The sequence below is a fragment of the Phaethon lepturus genome, unplaced genomic scaffold, assembly GCF_000687285.1.
Source record: "Phaethon lepturus isolate BGI_N335 unplaced genomic scaffold, ASM68728v1 scaffold35333, whole genome shotgun sequence".
In the NCBI taxonomy this organism is placed as follows: domain Eukaryota; kingdom Metazoa; phylum Chordata; class Aves; order Phaethontiformes; family Phaethontidae; genus Phaethon; species Phaethon lepturus.
In genome coordinates, this window is record NW_010530377.1 from 1 (window position 1) to 18310 (window position 18310).

At 41.2% G+C, this 18310-nt stretch overlaps 1 protein-coding gene across 1 annotated transcript; it reads left to right on the top strand.

Annotated features, from left to right (window-relative positions):
- The first annotated feature begins 2214 nt into the window (after positions 1–2214).
- On the top strand, positions 2215–16466 carry LOC104618613 (transcription factor IIIB 90 kDa subunit-like). The gene is made up of 6 exons (XM_010284250.1): positions 2215–2359; positions 3952–4045; positions 13937–14063; positions 15267–15306; positions 15396–15488; positions 16186–16466. Exons 1-6 carry the CDS (start codon positions 2242–2244, stop codon positions 16464–16466), a joined length of 753 nt encoding a protein of 250 aa, XP_010282552.1. The 5' UTR covers positions 2215–2241.
- The last annotated feature ends 1844 nt before the right edge of the window (positions 16467–18310 follow it).

An 18310-nucleotide genomic window follows, 5' to 3' on the forward strand; every position in this document is an offset into this window, starting at 1 on the left:
GCCGCGCCAGTTACCTGCTTTGGTTGGGAAGTCACTCTTTTAAACAATTTCTGAGAATTTTTTCTATATGCCTGTTAATGACCGTGGCATCTAGGTACTTCCAAAGTCCAAGTTCCAGGTCACAAGTGCGATAGAGAGAGACGGGAAAGTCTTCAGAAAAACACATGCTCCTTTTTTAAAAAAGCGAATAATTTTTTTCCTGCTACCTGCTGCACGGCCCCCCAGTCCCCGTTCAGGGAATCCAGTGGGGTTTGCCCCACTTGAACGCGCTCCTGTGCCAGGGTTTCAGTCCCCGGGGTCTCTGCGAAGGCAAGGGGACTCGCTGGGGAGCAGCACACCCTTGCTGCCGCCACGCTTGTTTTTGTACCTGTGAAAGGATTCAAGGCTTTTGGGTTTTACAACTTTTTAAAAATACTTCATTTTTTTTTAAATGTTTGCATCCACGCAGGACGTGTTTATGTTAACCTAGGCCCTGCATTTAATTTATGTATCAGCCATTTATGGCCTCTTTAAGGCTTTTCACTTAAAACCGACCTGCATATTCATTTTCTGGCTGTTTGGTAACTTCAGAATTTAAATTGAGGATGTGCGATGTTTGGTCAAATGACCTGTGGGCATGAATGCCAGCAGAAATGTCTGAACAGCTACAATGCGAATGTGGAAATGTTCCCGAAACTCGGCTCTGGAGAGAAAGCTGTGAATTGCTTCGCACTGCCCCGCTCCTCGGCCGCAGGAGCTGAAGTTGGGCCCTCTCCGGATAAGAAGAGATGGGAAAGCAAACCGAGCGTTGCTTTGTAACGTCGCACACGTTCCTGTAGTGCGAAGAGCAAAGTTTAAACGCCTGTTGAAGCCCAGGCTATCCCCGCCGAAAGGGTTTTTGGTTTTGTTGTTGTTGTATTTTGGAATTGGTCATTTCCGTATAGTTTTACGCCATCATACTTGGAAATACAGAACAACTACCCTTAAGAATCATGGGGATCTGTTAGTCGTTCCTAAATCTTTGATTTTTAGGGTCGCGTTTAGGAGGTGACTGCACTCCAGGATTTATTTAGTTTTCAGAGACACGTGTTTGGAAGTTTTTGCTTGATAAATGCTTTCATTTAATTTGCTTCTGCAGGGCTGACAGGCATAATCAAATGGGATGTTGGTAATTATGGATAGCAACAGGGCATCATTGTTAGTACCTGGTGCTAAATAAAACTGCTCTGATTAATTGTATATCTGTAAGATTGTTCCAGTGTTTCGGGCTGAATTTTCATCTCTATCAGTTTAAGTGCCCACATAGGGGATCAGCTAAGGAAATTGAGTAGAGACTAATAGTTAACAATTTACCGTACGTCATGGATTTTCAGTCAAGTGATAAAGGGCTGGCAGGAAATGAGAAATTGATACCTCAAGTAAGAGTAAACATGTGTTAAGTGCAGCTTTTACAAGATTGTTTGATAAATTATAAATTGGTTTAGACAAAGCACAATCCGTACTGACACATTTTGGTTAGTTTCAAGCTGATGTCACCAACACTTGAAAATAGGTTTGTACATCTGGAGGCAGGTCCGTGGCCGATGTAAGTTGTCATAGTGCTGTTGACGTTAATTGGGTTCCAGCAATTTATGCTGATGGAGAGTACGCCTCAGTATCTGCAATAAGCAGTGTTTGGTATTGTTGGAACAGGCGGCGCTGGAACTAACTTTAAGGGTTTAAGTAGACTGTTGTTAGGGACATGGCATTAGCAAACGAATTTTTTTCAAAGCTTAGTTTGTAATTAGGTGTGAGATGAGACATGCAAGTTACCTTATTTGTTACTTTGCAGGAAATGTTAAAAGCTTTGGGTCTAAGTCATGTCCTCATTCTAAGAAAGCTTTTGCAAATGCTGAGCTTTGTGCATAATTTCACTGATACCGGTAACACTGCTCACGTGTCCAAGTCAGCATGTGGAGCCTTGGACCCTGAAAAGCATGTAAGAAAAACTTTGTGCAGCACTTTAAAGGTCTTTTTTCTATAAAGCAAGAAAGGATTTTGTTTCAGCTTAACTAAAAAGGTGCTTCTAAAGCTCAGTGATCAGAGGATCTGGCCCAGCAGCGCAGTCAGTGGTGTTTGCTGAGACGTGAAGCAAGCCGACCATGACAGCCCTGCAGTACTGCTGCTCAAGTACTGCGTTTCCTAAATGAAAAGTTAGCATTAGAAATAATTGTATTGCTTTCTGTTGCAGATCCATGTTTATATATTCCTCGTTTTGCACACATGCTTGAGTTCGGGGATAAGAACCACGAGGTGTCCATGACGGCGCTCAGGCTGTTGCAGAGAATGAAGCGGGACTGGATGCACACCGGCCGCCGGCCCTCGGGGCTCTGCGGAGCAGGTATGTCGGACACTGGCTGTATCGCTTCCCCCGCAGTGGGTTGGATGGGAGAGTCTGGGAGTTGGGAACGGATGAGGACTTTCTCATTTCCTGGGTGATGCCATATTCTCTGGGTTTTGTGCTGTCAGGTACCTACAGGTTATACAGGTCTTCATCGAACTAGTTTCTGAAACTCAAACTTCGTTTTTGCCCTTGCTCCTACATTACTTGCTCAGATCCTTTGTATATTACATTTTGGATTTTTTAACCTCCTTTATGGTTCTCCTCTCACCCCCACTCTCTGCAAGCTCTAGTTGCTAAAAGGGTTTTTTGTCAGCTAAAATGACACCATTAGTGAAAGCACTTTGATTTGTGTCTTTACACAGAGTCTTATGCAAGAAATGCCCTCTTTGACCTGTGCTGTGAAATTATTTTCCTCTCGTTCTTCATCTTTTTCCAAGATGATGCTTACAAAAAACCTACCGGTTTGGGAGGGATAGGTTGAAAGGTAGTCAGCACCAGCCAGTGAGGTCAAAGTAACGAAGAGTATAGTCACAGAGTTCACCTATATGCTTTATTTCACTTGAAAGATCTTACGTGTGCATGCTGGAATGAGAAATATCACTCAAACCTCAGGGAACCCAAGACTATGCAATCTTCTTGAAATTTCTAGCCTCTTTTTGTTCATAGCACTTGCCTATTGCACATTGCTAAAAATTGGAGTATAGCTTGGTCTTTGATTCACTGCATAGACTATACCCACATGAGCAAGTAATTTGATTCAGCAGCCATGGATCGATAGACTGAAGCAGATGGTGCTGAGTCCCATACACCCATCCGTGCAATACGCAGTTCGTGTGGTTTACTGGGTTTAGTTTGGTTCCCTGGCCCAAATGTCTGTGCCCTACGTTGTAAGGCTGTGTAAAGGGCCAGTTGTTAGTTCAGCCCCTGATGTTCCAATTAAGAGCTGAAGCCCTTCAAACAGGTGCCTGAAATGGTGCTCAGGTTTAGTGTGCCCTGAAAGGAATCAGTTTTGCATGCTTAAAACTGTCCTGCACACCGAGCCTGCACGATGAGCAGGCGCGATGCCTCAGAATGGAGCTAGTGCTCTGCATCAACACGCTAAGGTAAATACAGCCAGTACTCGTTGTCTAGCTGTATAGAGGGTCTTGCAGGAGAGCATTTGGGCACTTGGAAGATAGTGGTGACAAGGAGAAGGATAACAGCTTAAGCAGATTCAGTGTTTCACTTCTGGATGACTTAACTGGAAACCTTTTTATTCAGGACTAGTAAATTCTGCTAAAAAGAGAACTTTGAAAATGTGTGATCAATGAGATGTCCTTGTGCTGTATTTAAGCAGCTGACCATGGTTTCCCAAATGCTAAAGCACAGAATTTTTCAGGGTGCGATTTGCAGTCAGCTGTTTCGTTGGGTAAGGAGTAAAGTTTGTAAAGTCAAGTCAATCACCTGTATTCAGGGACGCAGCTGAGCATAAGCATTTACAGCTCTTTAGCTGAAGACAGGGGCAAAGAGAGAGTGTAGTTATCTGATTGTTTTCTGCCTTCAGGAAATTTTCCTCGTTTTGACATTGACTTTCCCTGCTTATTCTCTAGCTCTGCTAGTGGCAGCAAGAATGCATGATTTCCGACGTACTGTTAAAGAGGTCATCAGGGTGGTCAAGGTTTGTGAATCTACATTAAGGAAAAGGTCAGTGCAGTTTTATTGCTTTTATCTTTCCTTTACCGTACTGAAAAGCAGTGTAGTTTAAAATGAATGTATATCAGAGAAAACCAGGTTCTTTTCCTTTTCAGAAGTACCAAGAATAAAATAAGTACAACATGTTTTAGCTGGTCACTTTTAAGTACTAACACCTGCCTCTTATGTAAGGCCTCAAATGCTTAGCAAAGATGGTAAGGAGCACTGTGCCCATTTAACAGGTGAAGAGTTGAAGGCAGAAAAATGTTGGGTCAGAAATGTTAACAGTGTTGTCATGTCCTCAGAAGAAATAATTGATGGATTCTCAAAGCCGAGGGTGTACTGTGAGATTTTTTTTTTTTTTATTTCATTAATCCAGCATATAGTGCTGAGAAGTCTTGTCCTTTAGCTGTTATTGAGCAGAACTTTTCAAAATACTTTGCTAAAATGTTCATTTTCAATAGTGTTGCACTGCTAATAAATAGAAGACAGCGCAGTGAGTCAAATGGTAAGTTAACCGAAGGTGTCAGAATTGGAATTATCAGTAGAATGTGAGCCTGAAAATGGGAATTTCCCAATTACCTTTGGCATGTTTTTCTTTTAAAAATTTAGTAATATTTTCCACATTTTGATGAAGTAAGCAGTCATCCGGTTTCCCTCACTTTAGTTTTGAAAAGTTGTAATGTTTCCTTTCCCCATAAGTTCAGTAAAAAATGACCTAACTGTGAAATACCATGCTTTCTGTTGCCACCAGTAAGAAATTTTTGTACCACCGAGATATTCTGAAGTTTGTTCCACCAAGGTCTGTGTTTAGAAAGTTCCCCTAGTGTCTCTCTTTCTCTCCACCTTGCTGAGACCAGTGTAAGCACATCCAGCCAAGTCTAATACTTGTTAATAATATTTGCTTCTTAATTGTGAAAAATGTTTTTTGCCCCAGGTCTTAATTTGTGGAACAAGAATGATAGTGTTTCCCTACCACGCATGGGGGGTATAGGGATAAATTCAAGGTGTTTGCAGTGCTTCAAGGTACTACAACTGTAAGGATGGAACAGTGCAAATGCCACTTTTTTTTCCTTTGGTCAACAGATCATGTGTTTTAATGTGCATTTTGTATGATTAATGATTTATGAACCCACAATCTACTTCATGATGCTTTGGTTAAATAGCTAAAGAGTTTATCTTACTAAGAAAATAAGCATAATAAATTAGAGTTGGAAGGTAAATTAATTGGAGCAATTGTTTCAAGCGAAGAAATCTTACTTCAAAATTCATGCTTTGAAGTGTTTACTCAAGTCACATACATCCACTAAAATGACAGCGTTATTTACTTTGACAGGGTAAACGTGACAGCTGAATTATTTTCAGGCAGCTATAATTACAACTGTATTTATCACGAATATATAAATTTGATTGATGTTTTTCAAATAAGAGCACGTTATATAGTATTTAACGAAGGCAAATAGAAAAATATCTTTGAATAACCCTTTCTGCACTCCAGGTTTTTTCCTCTTCTTTCAAGAATTCCTCTAAGAATGCCGTCAAGTAGAAGTTGTCTAAATTAATAAGCACTTGTTTCACATTCTTAAAAATTTCTTTGCTTCTCAGTTTGATGTACAGTTTTTTTTCCTGTTAATTATTGCTGTAGTGACTTTGGTTTGTAAAGAGCTACCGCTGCTTTGTGCGTTGTGAAGGTGTTGGGCGTAGTTGGGTGAACTCTCCCTAATGGATGGCGTTAGATGCTACGCGCACTGTTGATGGCTTTGCCCCGACAGCTCTTGAAGTGAAAACAAACAGGAGTCCAGCTAATGCTGAAACGTCCAGCCTGCAGGTTCTGCTGTGTGGTTTGATTTAGCTCCCAGCTGGCTACATAGCTCTTGGGGAAGCACAGACCATTGAAAGCTGAACTTGCTTTTGGTGGTGATGGGTTTCCGTGGCAGAAATCTGCAAGGGAAGGGGCGGCACCGACACAAGGTCCCTTCTTTCCCCGGCCTTGCAGAGGCTGCCCAGCAGTCGGGGTTGATCAGTGGCTTGGCTGAGGATGCGGGAGCGATGCTTTTTAAGAAAGCTCTGCTTGGCTTCCTGTTTCAGGAAGACCCTCAGCAAGGGGTGGCAGCCCTTCTCTAAGAATTCTTCTTCTTCTTTCTAATCCTATGCAATGCAGCTGATGCACCTGTGTAAAAGGGGATTAGTTCACCCCGTTGTCCATCAGCTGGAGAGCATCATGCCCTACGTGCCCGTAGTCTAAGCGTCTCTCTCACTGCTGTATGTTGGGGGAGTAGCTCTTAGGAGGAGGTCCACAAAAATGTGACGTACCTTCAGGTCATAAAAATGAATGACCTGATCAGGGAGGCAATCTGTTTTGAAAGGAAAAAAGTGGCAAAACATGGCCCGCAGATCCTTGTCTTTGAATCAAGAGTTCTTAATTTAACCATCTGTTTGGTTAAAAAACAGTGTGGTTTGTTTTTAGTATGCATGGGGTTTTGGTAGGATCTTGGTAAGAAAACTTTGTAGTTACTTCACAGGGCCTTCTAGCTCTATGTTTTGAAGAACACAATTAAAATGTAAAGCTTGTTGCTGTTGTTGAAAATGAACGTATTAAATATTAATAAATGCACTGATATTCTATCTCATTTCCAGTCTAATTGAAATGATATTAACTTATATATCACTTTATATACTCAAAGTACTATACAAATATTAACTAATTAGTCAAATTGTTATTTTCTGTGTACTCATCTGTGGAGATAGCAGAAATTAACTTTTAATAAACCCAATTTTAGTTTAATCCTCACATTTATGCCTATGTTCAATGCACCTGTCTTTGCTGCTGCCTTTTTAACCTTTACATACTCTGCCCCTTCATCTGTTTATTCACCTATTGCATACTTTCTCTGCATATTAAATTCTGTCTTATCGACAGTGAGAATAATTTTTGTGATATTTGTCCATTGTGCATTATCTAATACTGTGTGGCCCTTATGCCTGTTTGAAGATCTTAGGCAATTCTTCAATAGAAATAAATAAAAAAATCAGCTTATCTTTGTTAACACTTGCATTTAACTTCTTTGGCTTACTCTCTTTATCTTTAAATTGAGCTGCTTTTTACATAAAAAATATTTCTTCTCAGTTCCATAAAGTACTATCTGTTGAAAAACCCATTTGTGATGACCTTTAGAAGATGTAAAACTTCATTTAGAAGGAATTGGAATGAAAGGCCAGAATGGGTTTAACGGGCTCATTTTTGAGGTGCATGTTTTTTCTCACAACAAAATAGCATTTTGGAGAAAGGAAGACAAGACTTGTTAGGAAGGAACTCCATTTACCAGCTGGAGATGCTGCAGGGACTTTTATAAAGGGGGTCCTTTGCTCATATCCTGGGGACCCAACTACAGCCCTTTCAACGTCTGCATTGGTAATTTTCTGGAAAAATCAGAGATTCATGCATAGAGATAAATGTATTGCCTGCAGCTTTTCTTATTTTCATTTCTGCAATATATAGCTCATGTAGACTTCATGTCCAAGCTCCCAGTGCAGGCTCAAGCCCGGTAGATGCCCGTGAGAGCAGGCAAAGCGAGGAGCAAGTCGATGCATGAATCCAGAGTCAGGACGGGAAGAGAAGGTCAACGGGGTCACGCGTAGTTGCGAGGTTACATTTTCCAAAATACCAAAGCCATATCAAGGCCAGGACTGAAGGGAAAGGCGTGAAGAAGTCTGTGTTCGGCCGTGATCCAAGTAAAGCCGTGCAGAAGTCCTGTGAAATGTAACTGATGAGTTAAGTGGGAGCTGTTTACCCAAGGTGTTTGAGCACGGAGAATGGGTAGAGGATGCTCAGTACGTCAGAGTTGTGTAAGTGCTCGTGGTTGAAGTGTGGTGTGGGGAGAAGTTTTCAGAAAATTGGGAAAATGACTTCATGTAAAGGAGCTTGTGGTGGTGTCTGCTCCGATCTCAGCTCAGCAGCCTGGGAGCTCCTTCGCTGGCTGCTGTTGTGATAAGCTAAGAAAGTAATTGAGAAATATTTTATTTCTCCAGTTAAATAATTTCAAGTGGCTTATACATGATTTTACTTGAAATCTTTCAAGTATGGCGAGTAAAATACAACTTGATCCATGCAGGTTGGTATTGCATACCTTTGTAAGTTGGATTGTCTGTTTTAATGAAAAAAGGTTTTATTTTTGAGGAATCCAATTTCACAGGCCACGTTCCTTTTTATAAACCCAGCTTCTATACAGCTAGTAAGCTAACACATTAATTAGATCCTAATATATTTTAGTATTTCATACTTATTTTAAAAATGTCATTTGAAAATTGTTTGGTGTCTGTTACTTTTGAAACAATAATTAACTTATTAGCACTAACTTGGGTTTAGATCTTGTAAACAGTTTTCTCTGTGTTTGACTCCTCATCTGAGCGGCTGTTAAGAAATTAAGCAGCACGCTATTTTCCTTTTCCAGGAGATCACAGAGTGTTTTTGACAGACCACAGTGGAGGAACCGTGCTAATGAAACTAAATTTTAAGGAATGTTAAAGCATTTTGTTTCGTTAGCATGATGTGAACACTTGAATCGGGGGAAAAAAAACAGGAACAAAACATTTGAGGTTGTTTAGACTGGCAGGCTTCTGGGATGGCCAGGGACCTCCGTTGGTGGGATTCTTGGCGGGCTACCCATGTGCACAAGCGTTAGCCCGAGTTAACCGTGTGTGCAAGCGTTTGCAGAATCAGAGCTTTAAAATTTATGCTAATGAATTTGTGATAATTTTAAATCTCTGTTTTGGCGTGAGCAAGTAAAAGCAACTAATTCTAAAGGGTGCTTTTATTTAGCACAATAAATCTTTCAAGATACCCATTCCTTAATACCAAGAAAAACGACAAAGAGTTGCCAGCAAATGAGCACCGTAAATTACCAGTCACCAATTAATTTGCAGTAACTGACTGTGTGTGTATGCTCTTAGTCCATTGCAAAAAGAGGTGAAATGTATTGATGTAGTACACCATGGAATTTGTTTAAGTGAAAATATTTCTCTTTACAGTTGCATGGGTCCAGCAACACAGATAGACTAATTTAGCACAGCTCGGGTGATGAGTTGCAAGTCGCAAAACACAGTAACTGAGTCACCTCTGATTTTGTGCTTACCTTTAGTAATGCGATACTCATTCATATAGGCTTTAAAAATACCTTTTCAATATTGCTGCAAGTTCATGTAAAATTATATATACGTACCATGATTGCATATAAGGAGATTACACTTCTGTTTATACTGGTGGATACTGAAAATTTTTTTATGTCATGTAGGAAGCATTTAATAACTTTCTGATACATGTTCTGTGTTCAATATCACTTTTAGGGTGTGTGTTTACATACTTCCATAAACAGTTCATGCATAAACAATGTATGGCTTGGAAAAAAATGGGGAGAGAAGGATGATGCAATAGACTGTTAAATTTGTAGCATGAAAAATAGTGATGGTTTGCCACATCAGTGCGAGTTCTGAACGTCTCTCCTATGAGTGAGTGCACAGTGGTAGGCAGCACTGATGAACGTTAAGTTAAAACAGTGGGGATATATGGCAATATTTTGGTACTTCACTAAGATACAAAAGTAAATCCCTTACTTTTCCAGAGTTTGCAAATGTTGGAGTTGTCAAATCAGCTGATCTATTACTAGAATATTTGTCATTGATATGACAGTTAAGATTATGTAGATACCATGTAAGTTATTACCTAGGGTTTTAATTATATTGTTAATTTGGGAAGAATCAGGGGAATTTAATTACCACCAGCAGCTTATCTTGCAGTAAAATTTTTTAAATTTATTTCTGCTAACGATATACCAATATTCAGCTTAGTATTTTTTTTAATCCATTAATAATATATTTTAAGTACTTCAAAAAAACCCTGTCACAACAGGTAACGTAAAAGCTGACTGCTTGGGCTAAATTTCACATTCCTTCTTTAAAACAATTGTCTCTGAAGTTATAATTTGCTTACCCTTCTGTATAGAGGTCCGGCACAAGATACCTCTGCTTTATGCTGCCCTCTTTATAGGGCTAGATGCTGATTGTGTATCCATAGGAGGACACTGTGGCTTTTCCTAAATGGTCCCTGCTTAGAAGTCCCTCTTGGACTTTGAACTTGGATCCCTGAAGCATTTGTGAGTTGGACTCCAGAAGACCTTGTTTTTTTACGTGCTTTGTCGCACCCCGCTGCTGCAGAATTTCAATTAAACATTAAAACCGAGCAGCTAGCTGCACAGGCGTCTTTTTTTCCTTGTCTGTAGACTGGATTCATAAGTCTTCACTGGATGGTATGCCTGAAACAAAACAAAGTGGAAAAAAAAAATTTGCTCTTAACTTCAAAATGACCAACCCATTTTCCCTTATTGGGAGCTAAATTATGTGTGAACAGAATCAGTTTACTGTTTTGTGCACAAAAGTGCTTTATCAGAAGATGAGGTGTGGTTTTGTCCCTAAATGGATGAAACAAAAGCTGTGGCAATTTTTCTTGGAAAAAAAAGGTTGGGGTTAGGGGCAGATGACACCAAGCTCTGGAAAAACTTTTCTCCCAAAGGAATTTGCTTGAAAGGGTTTGCTGTGAGAAACTGTAAGGGTTTCTACTGGAAGTTGAATCTTAGTCTGAGCTGTAGTGGTTGCCTCTGCTTCGACTATAAATAGAAGAACTACTTGTCTGCCAAATTTCAATTTTTAGAGCCCTTTTGAATTTGTGCCAAGGAAATAATATCTTAATTTGTATATGTGTTTATTTTCCTCCTTCTATGCATAACTCGAAATGGCAACTCTTATTAGATTTTTTTTTTTTAGATTACAAAAGTGCAAAATGAACTTGGGTATCATTTTTATGTGGGACTCGAAAAATAGCCCATAGCTATTTTTTTTTTTCATCAGGGCACTCCCTCTCCCCTGAAATTATTGTTCTTATAATTAAGGTTGTGTTGGTTTTTCTTAGCTGCCAAACTGATGTTACCTTGTTTCATGCGGTGTAGACTGCTGCTTGCATCAGTTTGTTGCCTTGGTGGCATGTGGCCAAACACTGGATAAAATTAAAGAAATGTTTAAAAATATGTAGACAGGATATCAGCCAATGTAAAATGTTGAGGCAGGCAAGCGGTTGGCAAGTGCAGGTATTTATTTATATCAAGTTGAAGGAGAAAATGTTGAGTGAACAGCTCGCTCTCCCACAGAGATGATGCTCAAGCTGTGATCCTGACCATCAGGGATGGTTCTTCATTTCAGGAGGAAGGCTACAGCCTTGTGGTTAAGACCAGCGAGAACTGAAGGAGTAACGTGCTGCTCTAAATGTGGGCTTGCCACCAGCCTGTACCTACGGCGTCACACTGGCAGCCCTCACCGCCGGGTGGGCAGCCCTCGCCCGTTTGGCTGGGATCAGGACTGAGGAAGAGGCGGGACTGGATGCTGGTGGCCACATGTGCTGTGGGTTTGAGCTCCTTGGTAGCACCACCGGCAAACATGACGGAGCTCTGCCCTGTCCTAGCGCAGACGCACTGGAGGTTTTAGGAGAGACCTGTGCTGCCGTTTTAGCTCAGGGCTGAAGCTGGGGGAGCTTGAGGTGAAGCTCTTGCCAGCCGTCGGCACGTTGGCTCACCCATGGGCTAATGTCTGACGGGCGCAGGTACGTGAGGTGAGTCACACAACGTGGTGGACAAGGAGGGGGACAGACAGAGCCTCAGGGCTCACCTGACCCCTCAGCTGCAGGGAGACGTGCACGGGGTGAGGTGCTGAAGTTCAAGCATGGTCCTCTCCTCCCCAGCCTTCATGAGCTTCGTGAGCGACTGGTTTTGCCACTGGAGTTTTCCGTGTTGCGCTGCATGCCTGGGGGTGTTGCCGTTTTGGCTGGGCTCTGGGTCTGGCCGCTCATCTCAAACTTGGAGCAAGTGTGGGGTAAACAAACCGGGCGTCTTTGCCAAAGAGCATGTTGGCTTTTTACAGTGGGAGGAAAATAATATTTTAACTAGGCGAGGCTGGTTGGGAGGAGAAGTCTTGCTGAAGTGGGACTACCTGTGAGCGCATGATTCATAGATGGAGAGGCGGATGGCTGTAGTTTAATGATGGTGGCTGGGAAGATCCATGCTCCTAAAATGATACATGGATTTGGCATGAAATTAATAATGAATTAAAGTAATAATAACAATGCCCTAGCCAGGTTTTTCCTCTACCCATATAGATGAGGCTCCCTTCTGGAAGGTGGATAATGCGCTGGAAGCCCGTTAAAGGTTTCTAGTCTGTTAATTAAAAGCGGCGTGCTGCTGCTGCCAACAGCATCCTCCTCTCTGTTCCAATTTGATCTGAAAGGGAGGAGGAGGGAGCTGGTCTCTGGTACTCTGAGGGAAAGTTTTGCGCTGTCAGTCATTCTCAAATACACGGCTAATTTGGGGCTTCGTGGAGATGCCTGTGCTCCAAAAGTGAGACTAGGTTTCAGAGGCTTTCGTCTCCTCAGCAGCACTAGCTCTGGCTGACCCAGCCACGCGTGGGCTCCGCGTGCCGCTTGCCGTCGTGTTCTGTAGAGGTGCCCTGTGCGTTTCACGGCGTGCGGCTTGTGGAACGTGCTCTGGGAGCAGGGTGCCTCCAGGCAAAGTGTCCTGAAGTTACGTCCCTTTGTATGGGCTGTCTTGTCTTCCTCCTCAGGTTGTAAAAAAAAGAAATACAGGTACTCATAGGATGTAGGGAGAGAGCAGGGTGAGGTGCTCGTGGCCTTGGCCCTGGAGTTGGTTGGAAACGGAATTTCTGTCATGGAGAAAATTCCTCCTTTGGAAGGAGTTTTGTTGCAATCAGCAGTAGAAGAGAAAGCTGTGACTCTGTTTTGGGGGGGAAAAACGGTGAAGGGTCCTGTGCTGGGACTACTGAATCACTGTTTTTAGTTTCCTAGCTTTGCAGATGGAAGGTGTTGTCAGCTTTGCTTCCTCTGGAAGATGGGAATATTCCAGTGAAGCAGCTGCAGACCCATCGTTGCCGTTTTCCCATGGAAAATGTTGATATTAATAAAAGGGCACTTGCTGTCAGAAAAGCATTCTGCCAGACATTTCCTGACCTGGCTTTGTACTTAACCTTTTGTCTCGCTTTCTCCATCTGTAAAATGGATGTGATCATTCTCAACCACCTGTATAAAATGCTGAAATCTGTGGATGAAGTTACGACAACGCGGCCTCATTTAAGATTCAGTTCCTTTGAAAGATTCATCTGCTTTCATGGCAGTTCCCCGTGGAGCTAGTCCCATCTCTCACATAGGTAGGAACTTTTAAGATGCGAACATTAAACAAATACAAAGTATATTATTGTAAAATTACATACATTCATCTGTTCCATCTGTGCAATGTGCAGACAGTCCCTTTGTTTTACTGCTGCTTCTGTGTGTCCCGGGAAGATTATTTCTTGTCCCTTTTCCAGTCTGCTGAAGATATGTTACTTTAACATTTGCTTTGCATGAATTAATCACGCCAACATATCAGGAATATTTTTGAGCGTACTCCTAAACTATCGTGGCAGATATTTTAGTCTGGGAATCTGTTTTGTTGTTGTTGTGGATAACAAAAGCAATGAGACAGGAGGAATGAGCTCCGTTTCTCATCTCAGTTTTGTCAGTCTATACTTAATTGACTATAGTGGCTGCGGTATTTCTGTTAGGTCTTTGTTCATCAAAAAAAGTGTATGTTACATACGCTAATAAATCAAAAGCTAACTTGTGATATGAAGAGATACTTTCTTTGCAGCAGATGAAGCAATTAGTATCACTTCAGTTTTAATTTATTCTGCATTTGAGCCAGAGTTTCTAAGGATGACATGTTTATTCTGTAACTTAGCAGTTTGACAAATTTTGTTACTTTTAAAGAAGTTCTTAAAGATGTTGTGGTAATATACTGTATGCTTTGGTAGGTTGACAGAGTTTGAAGATACACCAACAAGTCAGCTAACCATAGATGAGTTTATGAAGATTGACTTGGAAGAAGAATGTGATCCTCCTTCGTTTACAGCTGGGCAAAAAAAATTGAAGATACAGCAGGTGAATTCTGAATTGGATGCTCTCTGCACTTCTCACCTCTCTCCTCCCTCTGCATTTTCCTTTTTGAATCAGTTAATACTAAACCCTAACTGACCAGCCTTGGGTATCGGGGCTTGGTGCTTTGTCCGTGACTGCTGGGTTGCAGATGAGGGCTTAGCATACTCTGCCCAGATGCTCCCCCATTTGCAAGCTGATGCAGTTACCCTAAACGCTGGTATCTCCTTTATGCTTGCTTTGCTGCTGCGTGTGTGTTTCCCTTCTAGTGCCTTGACCTTTTACCAAAGCATCACATCTTTTTCTCCTTACAAAACTGGAGGCTCTCATGTGACAAGTTAAGCTGAGCTTGTGGCATGGAGGTCTTGAGCAGCTGTCCTGATGTCTGCACTTCTCCTCTACATGCTGCATGCACTCTCACCCTGCTTAGCAAGGGTCAGGGTTGCAAAGGTGTAAGCTTTGTAATTGGCTCAGAAACCGTGCACTTTTTTTAAGGTGATACCTGTGGTCAGGAGAAGTACCATTACGTGTAACTTTTTTTAAAACGTATGAAAACAATAACCCAATTACTTTAATGATGCTGCTGGGTTTTTGTGTGGTACAGCAACTGCTGTACACAGAGATCAGTTCTTGTGTGGCTTAATTTCTTTACAAAGCATGAACTAAAGCTGACACCAGAGGAGAAGATTTTACTACTGTCAGAGCCAGATCTTACGTTATTAGTTTTTCAGGGTTTTTGTTTTTACTGTCCTAAATAAGCTATCATTTAAGTGTCTGTAGGTGTGTGTCTGATATTCTCAAGAACCTGCCAGGTGCTGTAAGTCAGTTCTTCACTCTGCCATCGCCTGTGTGCTATGTCCAGCCTGGGCACTGCAATTTCAGCGCTGTCCTTGCGCTTGCTCACATCTACAAGCACACTCATAAAGTCTGACTGCTGAAGAATGGGGCCTTTTATTTGCAGCTTGCCAGAGTGAAGGTTCCTTTTGAAGTATAGAGATGGGTGAGATAACGTTTGAAATTGGTCGGTATTTTGAAACGTGTCCGTCTTATCTGTCAGACACTATAAAGTAATTTGAGTTGGGATTCAAAACCTGGTTATTGCTTTTAAAATACCCTATGATTCTGTGTTTTTATGTACAGTTCACAAACAGTACAAAGTTGGGGTTTTTTTTAGTAATTTCACATTTATTTTGTTTATTTTCATTTCAGCTTGAGAAGGCGTTATCAAAAAAGCTGGAAGATTTTGAAGGTATAAGTTGTATTTAGTGTAACATATCACTCATTTGTTCAAAATTACATCAACGATTGCTGAGTTTTATTTTTATTTCAACACCACAGGTGAAATATCGAGCTATCAAGATGAAATAGAGATTGAATTAGAAAACAGTAGACCGAAAGCAAAAGGTGTATTTGCAAATTTCACTAAAGATGGTAAGTCTATAAAGTCTTGTGACTACTTAAATAATAACAGGTTCAGATCCTGCAGGCAGTCTTAAGTGTATGAACTTTATTGTGATAAATGTGGTCATATATATGATGGCATATTACAAGATCTCTATTGCATTGGGGTTCTCTCTGCCAATTAGTTGGTTCAAATATCAGTCTTCAGAACAACTACATCGTTCATTACAATGACAGTTCATTAATGATTTGAGTTGTTTTTCTTTCCTGGTGCAGTATAGCTTGGCACTGGCACCTGAGAATGTTCCTTTTCATCACTAAAAGTGCAGTGGTCCAGTGTCTAGACCCTTCTGTCACTGAATCCCCCAGCTGACTAATTGATATAGAAGGGCTTTGTGCAGGTTGAACTGGGTATTTTTTATTTGTAATTACACCAGGAGGTAGTCGGCTTCTCTCGCAAAGCCCTTTTACCTGCCATAATTTAATAATACAATACTTCTATTTTAAATTATGACTATATTCACAAAAATACATTTTAATAACCAAGGTAATGAATTTGAAGAGCATCTGGAAACTCCATGTAATCATATATTGTACTAAAATATTATGTATTTCTTTTACATATTTTCACTAAAGATGTTTATCCTTTAAGTGAGTGCCTCCCTATTCATTTAGTTTCTGTAACAGATGGTATGCAATGATCTGTTGGGTTTTTTTCCCCTTACAGATTCTATAGAAGATAATACCTCTAGCATACTTGGAGAGGAGGAGGCAGAAGATGAGGAACTGGAAGCAGTTGCTAATCATTTAAACAAGGACTTTTATAATGAATTTCATGATAGAGTAAAAAAAAAAGAAGATGGGGAATGCAAAAATGGAAAGGAAGCCTCTGTAAGACCGCCCGCACTGGAATCCTTGCTCGGCCCGCTCCCCACTGCGGCTAGTCTTGGCATAACAGAGTCCATAAAAGAGTGCATATCCACTAAGGACCGAGAGCCTGGTGAGTAGGACGTAAGTTCAGCTCAAAGTGGAAATCGGACACATGCAGCCCGTTGTGGGTTTGTTGTGTAATTTCCATGTATCTTGATGGCTACTGTGGTAGCAATTCTGTGAATCACTGTAACATAGAGGTGCAGGAGCTGTGAGGCTGTACGGGACCAGTGGTCTTGGTTGTTGACGTTGGTCGTTGGCATCTGCTCCTCAGGAAGCTGCAGGAAAATCTGGAGTGCCTAATTATTTTCTGAAGCCTGAGAATGTGTATCTCTTAGTCAAGTAGATTTGCAGTCATATGATAGCTGATGGGCATATTTCAAGCCACGCAGTCTCAATTAGGAAATTGGAGGAAGCAGATTCCTGTAAATATGACTGGGAATTAAAACCCAAGTATGAGAATTTTAGATCAAGGCAGACTTTCTCAGGAGACATTTTACTGCAATCAAACATGATGTAGTCTGTCTCTCTGATTGAAAATCATTGCAAATGGCAAATATTTACTGTATTTGTAAGAGGAAATAACTGCTTATATGGGTTTTTCTTTGATACGAACTTCATTTTGTGTTTTGGTGGCTTTGCTCCATTTTTCTTAAAACCCCCAGATCTGTCTGTAACATATAGCTCTGTATAGTACAGCGGGAGCAGGACTCATCAACTAAGCAAGCCAGTTTTGCCAGACCCATTAAGGCAGACAGTATGGCAAACAGTCAGTTGTCCAGGCAGGTTTGTTTGCCTTATCTTATGTGTGCTTGAGCTTTATGGAGATGGCATTTTTTTAACGACACTGAGAACGGGACATATCTAAAGGGCATTTTACTCTTTTCTTTATCGTGGTTAATTTTTCCATCATAAGACACACCTGTCCGAATCTAGGTTGTCAGCTTACTTGGGGACGGACGCAGCAGAACATTTTGTTATCCAGTCTGTTCTGATGCTGATTTCTGTTCAACAGCACCTGCTTGTAACAAGGTACGCCCTGCCTGAATAGATGGACTGAATGTATTCAGATTCTTATGTTAGTGTTTGCATCCCAGAAATGTAGCAGGATGATTGCATGTTTATATTTTGTACAAACAAAATCATACAGAAACAGTTGAGTGGTTTTGATTTTGTTTTAATTACGATTAAGAAAATGGATGGCTCGTGGCTCGTCTTTCTCCTGGAAATCAGCAGTTCATGTCGAAGAGAGGTCAGTAATGGCTAGAAGCTGTTGTTGTCTGGCTAGCCAATGACCTGTAAAAATGAGTTCCCAGTGATAGACATTTCTCAGCTGGCATTGCTATTGACCATTTTAATGGACAGGCTGAGGACTAAGTGAGTCTAAAGATGAAACTAAGCTGCTATAGCCAGGTATGTTCCTCTGGGTCGGGCTTCAGGCAGGTGGGCGGGAGAGTGCATGGCTGCTCATGCTATGGCTTGTCTGCATTTGCTGCTTGTTTTCTTTCAAAAGTGGAGGACGTGCCAAATGAACTGAATTTCAAAACCAAATAGGTTTCAGTATGTTCATTCTCTTTTAATGCATCTGAGAAATCATGGCGGGTGTTTGAACAGGTACTTATTTTCTTAATATGCTGTGAAGCTCATATGCCGAATTACTGTTTTGGTTGTATTTTGATTGTAGATCCTGCTCCAAACTTTTTTTTTCCCCACCAGTGACTGCTAATTTATTTTAATAATTTAAAAGTTTCATGTTAAATCAGATTAACTTTGTGTCTGTACTGCAGGGTAGTTGTGCCGGGGTGCAGTTCCCAATCTCCCAGCCCTTGCCGTGCAATGCTTGTGTGATGTGAGTGCATCATGGTGTGCATGTGCATCATCCCCCTGAGGACCTGGTTTCCTTCAGGATCCTTCCTGCTCCT

Bases quoted from the DNA above. Each gene is read 5' to 3' on its own strand.
- LOC104618613 (XM_010284250.1), top strand. From the start codon at position 2,242: ATGCTTGAGTTCGGGGATAAGAACCACGAGGTGTCCATGACGGCGCTC. The intron at 2,360-3,951 runs GTATGTCGGACA...CTTATTCTCTAG, and splicing joins CTCGGGGCTCTGCGGAGCAG to CTCTGCTAGTGGCAGCAAGA. The intron at 15,489-16,185 runs GTAAGTCTATAA...TTCCCCTTACAG, and splicing joins TGCAAATTTCACTAAAGATG to ATTCTATAGAAGATAATACC.